This window comes from Hemiscyllium ocellatum, chromosome 3, assembly GCF_020745735.1.
Source record: "Hemiscyllium ocellatum isolate sHemOce1 chromosome 3, sHemOce1.pat.X.cur, whole genome shotgun sequence".
NCBI lineage: Eukaryota > Metazoa > Chordata > Chondrichthyes > Orectolobiformes > Hemiscylliidae > Hemiscyllium > Hemiscyllium ocellatum.
Genome location: NC_083403.1, coordinates 69,319,894 through 69,335,282, shown reverse-complemented (window position 1 = coordinate 69,335,282; position 15,389 = coordinate 69,319,894). Strand labels below are relative to the sequence as shown.

Sequence of the window (15,389 nt, the reverse complement as noted above, 5' to 3'; positions counted from 1 at the left end):
TCCCAAATAAGGAAGGTGGTGCCCCACCAGAGCGCTACCAACTCAATCAGAGGAGCAGTAACATGGCAGTTTCAGCAGTGCCATCATGAGCCATGGCCATTGCTGAGGCAGCAGCTACAGGATGAGGGGACCTTGCTGGCCAAATACCTCAGGGAGGGCTAAATGAGGTTGGGGGATGTTAGCTCCAGACACACGAGGTTCTGAGAACCAGGCTGAGTTCAGACCTCAGGGAACTGATGGTACTGTTGCTAAGCAGATGGCCAGCACCATGTACATCGAGTAACGCAGCAAAGACAACCTGTCTGGAAGGCGATTAGGATTAAGCTGAAAATGTTCCCAAACAGCATCGAGCTCCAAACTCCTTTGCTTATAGATGACTGTCAAGGCAGGATATGGCCTCGTTTCATTGGTCGTTTTCAGCGGCTTATTGGCCTTCCTGCTGTCAACAAAATGGCATGTTAGTGGGAAGACAAAGAATGTTATCCCCAACTTCCCTCCCCCAGGTCATTTTGCCAGTCTCCCTATCTTCTTAGCTGACCTTGAAAACCTAGAAAATTCAATCCATGGAATTATAGAATGATGCAGCCCAGGAGACCATACACTCCACATACCTCTGCTGGTCATATATAAAAGCTATCTCATTAGGTTCTGGTCTTTTCTCCATAATCCACTAAATTGTTGTTTCCATTTTTGAGCATCATGATTGAGTATGCTTTCACCATCCACCACAGCAGTGTATCCAGATCCTATCAATCTGTTACATCTTTTCCCCACTGGCCACATGGTACTTTTGCTAAATACCTTTGAACAAAGATTTAAAATATGATTTCCTGTTTTCACTACACAGCACAAAGCTCGGACAATAATGTGGAAATAACAAATACTCACACAACTACCATTTGACACACACAACACATAAGGGATTTGTATTGTGTGATTTCTATACTATTTAACTTTTTCTGTTTCATTAACAGCACTGCATTGTTCAGGCGATGAAGGAGAACATTCCCATCGTGGAGAATTGCTTTCAAAGAAGCTATCTGATGTTTGTCAGTTACGGAAAGATATTGATGAATTAAGGACCATAATATCCGATCGATATGCTCAGGATATGGGTGACAACTGTATAACTCAGTGACAATGTGTTTATCTTGTAGCAATATGAGCACTGACTGTAATATTGCTTTGTTGCAGTCTCGTGCTCTTCTATTAGAGAGCCATAAAACAAAATTGCAGCTAACATATGAAAAAAATGAGCCATGAATGAAGCTTTATTGCTTTAATGAAGGATGTTGTTATAGAATAATATGGAATGTATGAACATTTGTTTGCAGTTAAGTGTTTCTAATCTAAAACTACTGAAGATAGAACCGACCTTCCACACATATAATTTAATTTAAAGATATTTCCTTTGATTATTTTGTTTTGTTAATTGGAGTCTGAGACTGGATTTAATGAAGGCAAAGGAAATTTCACAAGCCCTACGTTGTCATCTTTGTGTAAGGTCCACTGATAAGTGTCACTCAGGCATTTTGCTGGGATTGAGGACCCAGGGTGGAATTCTGCCTGATCAGCCAATCAAAAGGCATTGTCATGGAGTGAGTGCCTGCTTCCATAGCACCAACCCAAAATAAGGTATTAGTGCTGAATCCTAAGGCGCACACGAGTGATGGTGTGGTTGGTGTGAGAGGGTGGCGATCACAGGAGAGAAAAGCAAAGGGCAGTGTGTATCTGAGCCATCCCACACTACCCAATACCAGCTACTTTGATGCAATGCCTTTGAAGGAATTAACAATGTCCTCTACTTGGAGCCTAGAAGCAACCTCGTACCAGTTCACTTACTGATCCCCAAATGATGAATCCTCTAGATGCCTGTAGATTAATACCAGTGTCAGTTAGATAAGGCCTGTAAGGTCGTATTAATTACCCACTTGAATGGAAATGGGAAGGACCACCACAGATTCCACTACAAACAAATAGAGGTGGAAAGGTGACTGATCCTCACTGCATCCCTCCCACAAGATTAAATTGCATGCCCAACTCCCCCATTACTAAACCTGAGGAGCAGGAGGCATTAAGTTCTGCCAGTAATGACAAAACTAAATAGATTCATATTGATTGTAATGCAGTACATATTCAAGTCAATGTGTTTTACTCTAAACTCAAGTTTCAAACTCTCCTAGGACAAACATCTAGTGTGAAACTTATCTCTACTGACCACAAAAGTTTATGATTTAATGCTCAGCGCTGGGGAATTAGGTATTGTCCATTAGATTAGAGGTATAAACTTTACATTTTACCTTAGTGCCCTGACCTAATAAGAAAAATTAATCTGTGTTCTGACTCCTGAATATTATTGAGTTGGAAGATGTTAGGCCTAACTGTGGTTTCCCTTCTCTTCACCATAGATAATACATAGTATCAAAATTTACATATAAAAATATTGAATTAGCAGAGATTCAGTTGTTGGTGGATGGCTATGTGACAGTCCAATTGAATGATACACCTCCTTCCTGCGAGAAGGGGTGAAACATTAGAAAAATTATTTGAGTGGGGATTGAAAAATCCCATTTCTGTTTGAATGGCTCTTAATGTGTCCCATTGGGATGATTGTGAGCTGTGAACAGTAATAAAATTGCTGTCCATTACTGACAAAATGGAACTTTAGGCATTTTACAAACGTGGAGCAGTTATTATTGTGAGTTCCAATACTCAGCTGTCAATTTAGATTCATTGGACCGTGTTCATACTTAATTGTATGCCCAAACTCCATTGTATGTAATATGTGTTCTCAATAATTTCAGCCTGGGAAGATCTCTTTCACCCTAAAACCAAATTTGTTTTCCTATTTCATCAACTTACTTTTAAAACCAAAACAGAAGTAAAGGCAAATTTATGCTCAATTCTGGAAGACACCATAAGCTTAGAGGAGAAGTTGGTGGTGAGAAAATTAATCAATCAGAAAACAAAAACAATCCATTTCCAAAACAGAAATTGCTGGAGAATTTCAGCAGAACTGGCAGCATCTGTGGCGTGAAGGCAATGTTAGCATTTTGGATTCAGTGACCCCCTTCTTCAGAACAGTTCTGAGTTGAATATGTCATTCAATAGTGCAAACATTCATCTGAATGTAGTTAAGCATTTTGACCTAAAATTTAAATAAGATGTCAGACCATTTTGGTCCAGAAACATCCTGTAAATACAGAATTAGCACCATGTTCAAAGAGCAGTTAACTTGGTTGGAATTTGATGCCCTCCTCGTGGCACATATGTTGGTGAGGGGTGGGTATTTAGTCAGGTAGGAGGGTGATCCTGCCCCCTTCTTGCCTCCACTGCAATTACTTCTGTGAGAGGAATGCACCACCAGCTGAAACCTGAAAATGCCAATGAAAACACACAAGGATGTCATCCAGTTGCCGTTGGTATTAACTTAGGCAGGAAACTCTCCATATGAAAAGCCCAGAACTTAAAAACTATTGAGATTTGTTTGAGGGTTTCTGTGGGAAGCCCCTCTTTCAAAGTCAATGCTTGACCGATGGACCTTGCAAAGGGTGGGAACGTGCCCATTAAAAACCATCACCCTGGCTGCTTGCCTCAGGCAATGCCTCCCTCCCCTGCACTCCCACTTTACAGTCACCCACTTGTGATTTGGGTCATCCAGTGATCCTGAGCTCTGCATTGAGGTCATAGCAGCTGTAGCTGCCATCTCCCAAATGGCACTGCCTGACGATTAATAGCTATTGGCCTCTGATTGGCCAGCAGCTCTAGTGGGGTTGGGCCTTTCATCTCCAGGGACCTTGATCCCAGGAACTGCCTAGGTACCTGGTTAAGAGCCTGACTGGCATATTGTTCCACAGGCATATCTGAAACGAGTTGTTGCTAGGCTCATGCCAGTGAGACTTCAACTTGTCTACATTAAATTCTACCCTCTGTGTGGATCAAATGTGAATAGGATGTCTTTGAAAACTCATTACTTTCCCAGTTCACAAGTTGGGTGCCAGAGCAGATACTCTGCAGTCCTTCTGGCAGCTTGTAGAAAGAAAGTACCCAAGAATAATAGTCTCATTTTCTCTTCCTCGATGAGAAGTCACCTGGCACCCAGTGAGTGCTCCTCCTGACAGCATTGTTAAAGTTTAGGATTTCAATATGGTATTAAAACTTTCAGTTTTGTGGTACCATGTGCTGATGCGTCCATGTGTGCTGTGGCACAGTGTACCTTTATGAATGGAAATTGATTATGCCTATGGCTGTAAAGTTAATAATTAGTTGATATTTTTTCCTAGATCACTATGCTTTTTTTTCATTAAATGAAGCATTGGACATTTTAATAGGGTGTTTTTGACATAGTTGTGCATGTGTTTTTTTCTATAGGATGAATTGTGAAGTAAACAGAGTGCAAGATGTGAATATAATTCTGTTACTTTCATTCCGAAATACTGTGATTTTGTTTTGGACAAAAATGAGTCCACACCCAGCTCTCATCTTTTCTAATGAATTATACAGTATTAACTCGATGATTACTATGGAATTCTGTACAGTGTATTACAATAAGCTACTAGAGTTATATGCAATAACTAAAAATGTTCTTAATGCATTTGGTAGTTTATTATTTGTATCACCTGAAGCTGTTGATTGACTGATTTGATAATTTCCTTCCTTTTTTTTTCCCATGTAGTATACACTGGCACTTAGATAACAATATCTGGGAGAGATAATTATAAACTTGGGGAGCACTTACAGAACAGAAAATGATTCATTTTTATATCAAGTGCTGATTCTAACTGGTCCTGATTGTAGTTCCATTTCCACAGCACTCCAGCCCTCTCCAATGATATCACAATCTTCCTAAGTTTCTGATACCATCCTCCTTAAAACCACATTTCAGCTTCTCAATCTTGCCATTCTTTTTAACAAGATCACCTTTAACAACATTGCCATTACATTTCTGAGGCTATGAGTGTTATTCTTCCTAATGTTACTACTTGACTATGCATCAGTGTCTGAGAGATGATCAATATTAACCTCACTAATTTTGTCATTCCTCTGTAGTGCTATCTATCTGGAGGATATGGAATACTTATACAAAACTATAGGGCTGTTCTTTCATAAACAGGTTTTTGATTTTGTTACATCTGGTTTATTGAGGTAATCTTACCTCGTCACGTGTATTCGATTTACTGATCTGATTTGTCCAAGCTCTACTGTTGTTTTCTTACATTTAGCCCCACAATAAATAAGATGTTTGGCTTTCCTGTTACATTTTAAAGCAGAAAATATGAGTTAACACATTCTGAATTAATACACTACCGATTTCAAAACCCTCACCTGCAGAAAATCTACATAGCCAGTTTTATCCAGTACCATCTTTTACCCTTCACCCAGGAGTGTAATGATTCATATCAGGTGTCAGCAGTCTTCAATGCTGAACCCAAGTGTCCTTTTTTCTCAGAGTCGTGAGTCCACCCTCATCTGATATTCCCTGTGAACTTATCTACAGGAGTCACCAAATTGGATTTCCCTCTTTCAAGTCTAGGAGCACCTCAGACTGAGTTGTTCTAATGCAATTTATCAGTTGAAACCTTGATCTTTCCGAATGTGGCTCAATTCCATGTCAGGCAGTCATTTTCACACCGAGATATAAGATGACCAAGTTGTTACTTTCTGGGAAACAGCTATTTTTTAGTTCTTAGCCTGTGTTCTTTTGGGAAAATTGCGACTCCCTCATATTTTGCAATTAAAAAGATTTTGTGCATAACCTGACAATGTGACACATACTTCCAGCTGTTCTGTCACAATGTGATTTTTTTCTAATTTGAGAGAAGGGTAAAAAAGGCAATTGGGGAAATAAAAAGCAGACTGTGTACTGTAGTTTACTCCTATATTCTAAAGAAATGGAATCTAACCCTCACGTTTTACCTCTGTGCCTTAGGTGCAGCCTACTTTCTCTTTTTGTCTTTTCTATCCATGCTGATTTGTCATGAGTTGAGCTACTTAGTTACCTCCTGTCCAAAATCTCCATGCCATCTGTCATTCAACTACTAGGTGGGAAACACCCAAATATACTCAGTATAAATGTCTCACAATCTGAGGACTTTCTATTTTTTTTCATAACATGGAAGCTATTGTTACTCTGATTAAAGTAGTTGAATGAATTACAATGATTGTTTTTAGTTTTATATAAAAGGGAAAAACTTCAGGAACAGGGCCTTATACAAATATCTTACTGTAGAATAAAGAAATTGCTAACTAGCACTTTGAAAGTATATATTTTGCCTCGGTTTCTACTGTTTTTAAACATATGTTTACAGCTAGATATTTTATGCAAAAATTCTATTTATGTTACATTTTGTAAATAATGTTAAAGCTATTATTTTTCCACTTTGAAAGTGTTGGTTTTGTTTTTGTATGTACAGAAATACATTAAAGTTTTTTATATAATGAACTTTGAGTTTGTTGTGCAGAAGTTATTAGTTATGTAAAAGACATGAAACAAAATTGAACATCACTGTAATTTCACAAAATATTTTCTTCATCAACCCATTGCAGCTTTATTATGATTTACACTTTAACAGTGAATTAGAAGCTGCTAAACCTCACAACACATTATCCCTATGACCATTCCACACAAAGTGAGACATATTTTCAATGTATCAGAAACGGCAAATAAATGTCAAACCAATGACTTTGACATATTTTAACAAGTTCATTTGTTTAACACGCTTCCAGATTTTTTCAACTTCACATTTTCTTATTTGTCTTTAATGTTTAGTTTTATGTTTTGTCTTTTTTTAAAAATGTATTTCTCTGTTGTGAAATAATGTTTCATATAAAAATCATTTTCAAAATTATTGGCTGGAAACCCATCACCGAATTCTAAAAGTATCTGAGGGAACATTGCAGGATTCCTCGCCTCTGTTCTTGTATTGCTAGCTTTGATATGGAGCAACATTATTTCAATTTGTGGAAATAACACAGAAACTCAAAATATTAGACCACAGCTTGGAAGAAGTAAAAAAAAGAAGAGCTTATGCCCGAAACTTCGATTCTCCTGCTCCTTTGATGCTGCCTGACCTGCTGCGCTTTTCCAGCGACACACTTTTCAGCTCTGATCTCCAGCATCTGCAGTCCTCACTTTCTGCTAGTAAAAAAAATTAAACCAAGTACTGCCGGGCAGTCAATCTACATTTTAGCAAACTGGGTGGGCTGCATCTTAGATATGGATCACTTGTTTTAAGGTTTTAAACTAGACTTGTGCGTCAGTCTCTGAAGTGGACTTGGACCAGCCATGTTTCAAGAAAGACCAGGAAGTCAATGTGTATAACAATAGCAGAAGCTTTATTCAGGGGGTGTTCACTCTGCAGACAGTGGGTTAGACAAAGCTGTTTACTAACCCCAAAATGGCCAAATCTGTCATCATGATGTCACGTGATCAAATTCTTAAAATGACAGTACATCCTTTTAATTCAATTACAGACAATACTTCCTTCAGTAATATATTATTTGAAAACAACTTCCCATCTCTGGAGAAGGCCAGGAGGTGACAAATAAGGCAAATTATTGGGCAAGTTAACTCTAACCCTAACCCTAACCCTCACCCAAACCCTACCACCTAAGGGAGATACTCACCCACCTCCTCACCTCCTCAGTAATTAATTACTGGGTACCTTCTTGGCCCACCAGCAATTTAGATCTTTAACAGGCCAGTAAGTGGCCACTTAGGGGCTTCAGGCCACTACTAGTCCAGTAACCTGCATTCTTCACAGATGAAAAAAGAAGCTGATTTATTGACTGGGAAAGCAAAGTGACCTGTTTACTGCATTATCAGAGAGCTCCATTTGCTCCACCTGGGGGCTGGAATGACGTCAAGAGAGTGGCTACTAAACCCAATTCCTTCTCCTTGCATCCAACCTCCCAACGTTCCCCTCCCCATGACCACCCATCCCGTGAGACCAAAACAAAAAGATTAAACAACTTGTTGTGGGATGCCCTGGAGAATAAGCCTGTAAGGACCCAAAACTTGATGGTCTCATAAATGGCCAACAGCATTTGGGGAGGTCGGACCTCAACATTGAGATCTGCAATTCGCTGAGAGTCTAGCCCATCTAACAAGCCAATTGAAGATTGATTGAGTGAGCTATCTGATTATTGCGGGCACAAAATCATTTGGTACCAATCATGCCTGCCATTCCCCCCTCCTGCCCACTGCCACCCCACCACCACCATTCAGACTGTAAAATGAACATTTTCACCCATTGTATTCAGGTGGATGTCAGGATTTGGTTTTTCTCACGGTGATTTTCCCTAGGTTCTGTTTCTCTAAACTGATCTCAGTTTTTGTTACCTTTCCTAAAAGTCTGTGACTGTCAGTGAGGATCAGTGGCATTCAGGTGCTCAGTTGGTCTTCACCTGTCCACCAACTTTGAATCTCTGTCACATTCAGATCTTGTTGGAATTGATTAATCTCATCTGAAGTCCCATCCCTCTCATAAATCTTTGCAGAATCCACAAGTTCGCAAGCAATTCCCGTATTTTCTAAATCACTAAAACCGTTTTAATGAGCAGACACACTAGTAACAGTTTTGCATGCAGATCCATTGCACTTAATAATCCCCATTTGCCTATGAGAATTCAACTGATTTATTATCCAACATTATGAATGCTAAAGCCATATTAGAGAGGCAACAGGATTGTAGATGAAGGACTGTAGATAGGTGAGCTTTAGTACTTTTTGGCCAGAATGTCAAACCTAATCTTCTGGATGTCTAAGTACTGAGTGACTGTATACATGCTTAAACTTGTCCTGCATTGTGATGCTTTAATTTATTACAGACAGCCTGCCTTCTCCAGGAAGAGAATTGTTGTTTGCATTTGAGTTCAGATGAACGAGTCGTATTTCTTCTTAATTGATCCACAAGAGTTGGAGACATTTCAATTAAAGACCAAAGTCTGTATTATGCATAATTTAAGTTGGCTAGTTATTTATGAGGATTATGCGAAAGCATTGCATTAACTGCATCCTCTGGCATATCAATGTCATTACACAGTTTCTCAGTGCATGAAATACTAAGGCAGGTTACTTGTAACTGCAATAGAGAAAAGAAAACCTAGTCAGAGAAATCACAAAAGTGGCTAGTGAGCAAGAGGGAGAGTGGGATCCAGACTTAAAGGAATTGGAATGATACTTTGAGGATGGATAATTTATAACTTCAGTGATATCACAGGACTTCACTTGCTGTCTGCATAATAAAACAACTTTACTCTGGTATACCTGACCAATGAATGTTTGTATGTTCCCCGATACCATTATGGATATTCACAGCTTGTCAACATTTACTGAATATCACAGAGGAAGCTTTGGCCCCATGTACTTTCCAGTCCAAAGGTGAAAGCATACAACACAGCGGCCATCTTTTGTCTCATAAGATGTTGATTTGCATCATGGCGATCAACTCTGTGTTAGGCATTGCCTAGGGGTACTCCGGCATGTAGTCTCTGCTGTATTTAAGCAAGGAAATGGGCTGAGAGCATGACTTCTGATTTCTCTAGGCCTTCTTCTTGCCCAGCTAAGCTTCCTGTTCTGCTCACCTCTTCCAATGCCCCTCAAAACAGTCAGGCTCCAGAAGTCATGGCCAACACTGATTATTGTCCAGTTGTCAGTGTCAATATCTGACAAATCTTCAGAACTTACTTGCAAATGTCCTCATAACAGAGGTATGAGTATTCAAAAAATGTAGACCCAGTACAGAAATTCTTTGTGTATACGACTGCCATTCATCTGACGTGCATAGCTGTTGTTGGCTTAGCAAAGGGTACATAGGTTGTTGGGACTAGCTCACTTCAAGAGGTCTGAGTGATGACCTTTTCCTGCCAAGAGATGCCAAGGATATGTCTGAGAAAGTGGAGATGGAAACTACTCAGCCTTATCTCCTGCCAAGCATGGTATGTGGTTTGGAGAGGAGCTTGAAGGTGGCAGAGTTCCTATGCTTCATCCTTCAAACCAGAGATTGCACATTTGGAAAGTACTGTCTAAGGAGCATCATTGAGTTGCTGGAGTACATCTAGTAAATGGTACATGCTGCTGCCACTATACTCCAGTGGCGGAAGTACTGAATATTCAGGATAGTAGTTTGAAAGTTAGCCAAGATGGCTGCTTTATTGTCGATGGTATTGAGTTTCTGAATGGTTTTGGAGCATAACCATCCAAGAAAGTGGAGAGTACTCCATCCCATTGCTGACTTGTGCCTTGTAGATGGTGAGCTGTCTTTAAGGAGTCAGGAGATGAATTATTTGCTGCAGAATTCCCAAACTCTGGCCTTTCTTGTAAGGTACAGGGACAGAAACAGATTGGGTAAAATAATCTGGTTGCCAAGCATTGACTTGTAACTACGGACCATCACTATAAATTAGACATTCCGAGAAGTATAGCATTAAGGAGGTAGTAGCGGGACAGGAAATTTATTGCTCTCCACAGATTTACTTTCCAGCATGTTAACTTGCATCCATTTTTCTTCTTTAAGAAAAGCATTGGAGTTATTAAAAAATAAATTGAAAGAGGAAACTATTAGAGTTGGTCTCAGACTTTTTCTATTGTAAATGGTTCTCTTACTCATTGCTGTACAATGTCAAGTATTTTATGTCACAGAATTTAGACCCTGAAATGATGGATGAAGGTAAATATAACTGAAAGTTAATTTGATACTGGTAAGAAATTGCAAATTTGATTGATCTGAGTTAAAAAAGAGTGCATCAATTTATAAGGTGACTAGGCTCCCATGTTGTTTGCCAATTTCATGTTGACAGAGTTTGTACATGGAATGTGAAGTCTTTATCTCTGATGTGTGAAATAAAGGTCAAGCCAAATTCAGACCATATTCAGATAATTTAGTTTATTTAAAACTTAGTATGAAACTTCAAGGATAAGACGTTCCACTCAACCATGAATAATAAAAGAAGATACTTAGATCTGAATGTTAGGTACATTTCCTCTTGATTTTGTTTACTTCACTCCTCTCCTTCCTTCTTAATAATGGAATTCTTAAAAAAAATCTTTCCCACTTTGATCAATGCTTCTTTAACCTCACAATCGAGAGTTATATGAAACTCATACTAACATTCCTATTGCTACATTCTAATCCAACTTCTTTTCTCTAGTTAATTTTGGTACTGCCCTGAACAATATGATTCATTGCCTAAGTTTTTGAATATATATAATCCTTTGGTATCTTTATATGTGTTACTCTAAAAAAACTATATATACATTAAGAAGCTATTCCAACCTTTCTAACTCACCGGTTAGGCTATATCACTCTATAACTCTAATAACTAGCCATAGTCTAAGACTGAAGAGACTGGAGTTGCTCAATTTAGAGCAGGGAAGGTAATAGAGAGAAACTGAACTGAATGTAATAGCTGTACTACTGGACCCTTCCTTGGGATAAAATGCTCACCAGTGATTAAATATGATCTTTGGGGTACTCATGCTTTTAAAGATGACGATCCTGCTTCCATATGTGGCCAACCAATCAGAAAGGCTGTCAGGTCTTCCCTCGTCAGCACTGAGAAAGTCCTCAGTGGAGCTGCAGTCAGTGCCTGAGCAGGAGCATCACTGCAAGAAAGGAAACAGATAGTAATGGCTAATGGGTATTTTTCGGGTTTGCATTGGAATTCCCCAGCAGTCAGTATTAGGCCCTTGCATTTCCTGATTTTATGAATGATTTTGATCTTGGTTTTTTGGGGAGAATAGTGAAGTTTATGACACAAAACTTCGAAGAGTTGTAAGCTGTGATCAGTTCACACGAACTGCAGGGAGGCTGAGTGAGCTGATAACAGCATTGTGGTTCAGTGTGCCATTCAAACGGAGGGAGTAGAGCGAAATAGAAATGTAGTGATAGTAGGAGAGTCCATTGTGAGGGGAACGGATACATTTTCTGTAGCAAAGAAAGAGAATCCCAAAGGCTATGTTGCCCACCTGGTGCTAAGGAACAGGGTATATGTCTTTTGGGTTGGGAGAGGAACTTGGAGTGGAATGGGTAAAAGATCCAGTCGTCCATGTAGGTACCAAAGAGATAGACAGAACTAAGAAAGAGGTGCTACTAAATGATAATGAGCAGCTCAGGGTTAAATTTAAAGGCAGAACCAGAAGAATAATAATCTCCTGGTTGTTGCCTGAGCCGCATACAAACTAGCTTATGGTGAATAAGATTAGAGAAGTAAATCCGTGACTCAAAAATTGGTGTAGATGACATGAGTTCCTATTCATAGTTCACCAGCACAGATACTGGGGAAAGGAAGAGCTGTTCCATTCAGGCAGGCTTCAGTAGAACCATGCTAGCACCAGTATTCTGGCAAATGATAGAACTCTGGTTGTAGATAAGGCTTTAAACCAATTTGTGGCAATAGGGCTAGGACATGGAGGTGAGGTGAGGAGAGTTCAATTGAGGGGAGGTTTAAACAATCAAAAACAAATAAGAGAATAGAAGTACAAGGAAGTGAATAGGACATAAATAATCCAAATGTGTCAGGAGGAAGTCGAAGAGTGCAGCAGAAATTAGAATTGGAGCAAGCGATAATAGAAAAAAAGTCAAATCTTAGCAGTTCTTGTTAAGTGGAATACATCATCATCACTGAATTGATGTTATCAGGTTGTTAGTTTCTGTAACATATAACCCTGGAGCAACATCAGTAGAACAGCAAATGTTCAGGTCAAATTTCATTGTGTTTGCTGAACATTAAGAGCTGTCAGAGCTACAGATCAACATCTATGGGATAGCAGTTCGTAATTGAATTCTTCTGCTTGTGGGACTCTCTGCCAGATGGTATAGTTACCTTGTCACTTGTGCAAAAGAGTTTAATTGAAGGAATTAAGAATCATTCCATGAGCAAAGAATTTTGCAGCATACAATGCATTGCTGAAAATAGCTGCCTTACTTAGCAGCAACCCTAAAATTTCTGTAGAAAATGCTGAAGAAAACCTGCAGGACAGTCGGTATTTGTGGAGAGAAAGCAAAGCTGTTGCTTCAAGTCCATGTTTATCTGTGAATCTCTCCACAGATGCTGCCAAATCTATTGAGTTACTCAAACATTTTCTGTTTTCATTTCAGATCTCCAGCATCCACAGAATTTTGTTTTTAGTACCTGAATCTTTCTGTTCCCTTAGCAACCATCAGTTGTGATGTACTGACATATGCAACTTATTACATCTATCACCACTTGGCACCCTCTTATTGTCATCCAATACACGAAGATCTCAAGAGGCAGAATACTAATGATTAAAATGATAAAGCAATCCATTCAAATTATTGTAACACTATTAAAGAAATTATAAGTTCAATCACACAGAACTGAGATTCTATGAAACTGGAAACTTTGATGCTTATGCCTGAAACGTCGATTCTCCTTAGATGCTGCCTGACCTGCTGCACTTTTCCAGCATCACATTTTCAGCTCTGATCTCCAGCATCTGCAGTCCTCACTTTCTCCAACATTGATGCTACTAAAATTACACAAAACTGAAATTACGAAGTTATCCCTTTGGATGATTAAAGATTCAGTGCTGAGTTTTGGTTTTAAAGAAGCTGTTGGATAATTTCTAGAAGTGGTGGGCAATTTTATATTCAATACTAAAAAACAAGTGAGCCTGTTCCCTGACAAAAGGCAATCAACTTGGAAAGAACCCCTGAATTCTCTCTGCAGATAATGCCTGACCTACTGAGCATTTGCACACAGGCAACATCTACCCCAAAACAAAGCTACATGAGGATTATTGTTGAAAGATAAGTTACGTCCCTACTTGGAGATTTTGTTCTAATAGTAGATAGACATAAATATTTAATCAAACATGGTTAGTAAGAAAATCTGTGCCAATGAAAAGCCGTTATGTTTATGAATGATTCTATATTCATAGTCAGGCAAAGGAAAAACTGTAAAAACTATGACATGGCAACCATTTGGTAATGATGTAATACAGGCAATTGATGAGGCAAAATATTTCTAGATTCAGCTATCTTTAAAATGGTATTTGATGTCAGTTTTAAAAAGCCTTCTCACTACTGTGTACTAATCAAGCACACATTTGCAAACAATTATTAAGTATCATCACGTACAAATGATACATTGTGTGAACCATTCATACTCCAATCCTCTGCAGTCCACAGTCTAAGTCAGACCTGTAGCATTCTGAATTCTAATGAGGTTTCAGGTAATTACTTTCAAATAAAGGTTGCTGAGATTTAAGCCTTCAAAAGCAACTAAATTTAATGTTTCTTGCATATATTTAAACACATAATCCCTTATAGTCATAAAATATTGACCTGCAATTCATCTTCATATATTCAAATTAACATGAACTTCTGCAAAGAAATAAGGAAAGGATAAAATAGTCTATTTGAAAATTGGTAAGGTAAACGTATGAACGATGAAGTGAATAGGTTTCCTTTAATTCAGGTGGGATGACACCGTGAAAAACCGATTAGCAGTCATATTGGATGTTGTAATTCTCGCTTATAGCAACTTCTTAGAATTCACTAAATCTGCATCATCAGAGAATCACATACTGATATGTGCGAAATGGAATGAGAAGCAACATGCTACATGCTTTCCACAATTGTCTAATCTGTCAAAAGCTCAAAGCAGCTTATGAAAGACTAATAAATGTCACTAAAAGGAATGAATTATCAGAAGCATGATTATGTTTCATATCTGGAGAAAGTGAGGACTGCAGATGCTGGAGATCAGAGCTGAAAATGTGTTGCTGGAAAAGCGCAGCAGGTCCGGCAGCATTCAAAGAGCAGGAGAATCAACGTTTCAGGCATGAGCCCTTCTTCAGGAATGAGGAAAGTGTGTCCAGCACTCCCTACCAGAAAGGTAGGGAGGAGGGACTTGGGGGAGGGCGTTGGAAATGCGATAAGTGGAAGGAGGTCAAGGTGAGGGTGATAGGCTGGAGTGGGGGTGGGACCAGAGAGGTCAGGAAGAAGATTGCAGGTTAGGAAGACGGTGCTGAGTTCGAGGGATTTGACTGAGACAAGGTGGAGGGAGGGGAAATGAGGAAACTGGAGAAATCTGAGTTCATCCCTTGTGGTTGGAGGGTTCCTAGGCGGAAGATGAGATGCTCTTCCTCCAGCCGTCGTGTTGCTATGGTCTGACGATGGCTGGAGGAAGAGCGCCTCATCTTCCGCCTAGGAACCCTCCAACCACAAGGGATGAACTCAGATTTCTCCAGTTTCCTCATTTCCCCTCCCTCCACCTTGTCTCAATCAAATACCTCGAACTCAGCACCACCTTCCTAACCTGCAATCTTCTTCCTGACCTCTCCACCCCCACCCCACTCCGGCCTATCACCCTCACCTTGACCTCCTTCCACCTATTGCATTTCCAACGCCCCCTCCCCCAAG

General features: G+C 39.4%; 1 protein-coding gene across 2 annotated transcripts in view; it reads left to right on the top strand.

The window, feature by feature from the left end:
• The window catches only part of cep85l (centrosomal protein 85, like), a 289,277-nt gene extending 288,040 nt beyond the window's left edge, over positions 1–1,237 (top strand). For both annotated transcript variants that reach the window (XM_060850775.1, XM_060850767.1), the window contains exon 13: positions 975–1,237. In XM_060850775.1, coding sequence (XP_060706758.1) covers positions 975–1,138 — 164 coding nt within the window. In that variant the 3' untranslated portion in view covers positions 1,139–1,237. The remainder of the gene's footprint in view (positions 1–974) is intronic.
• The last annotated feature ends 14,152 nt before the right edge of the window (positions 1,238–15,389 follow it).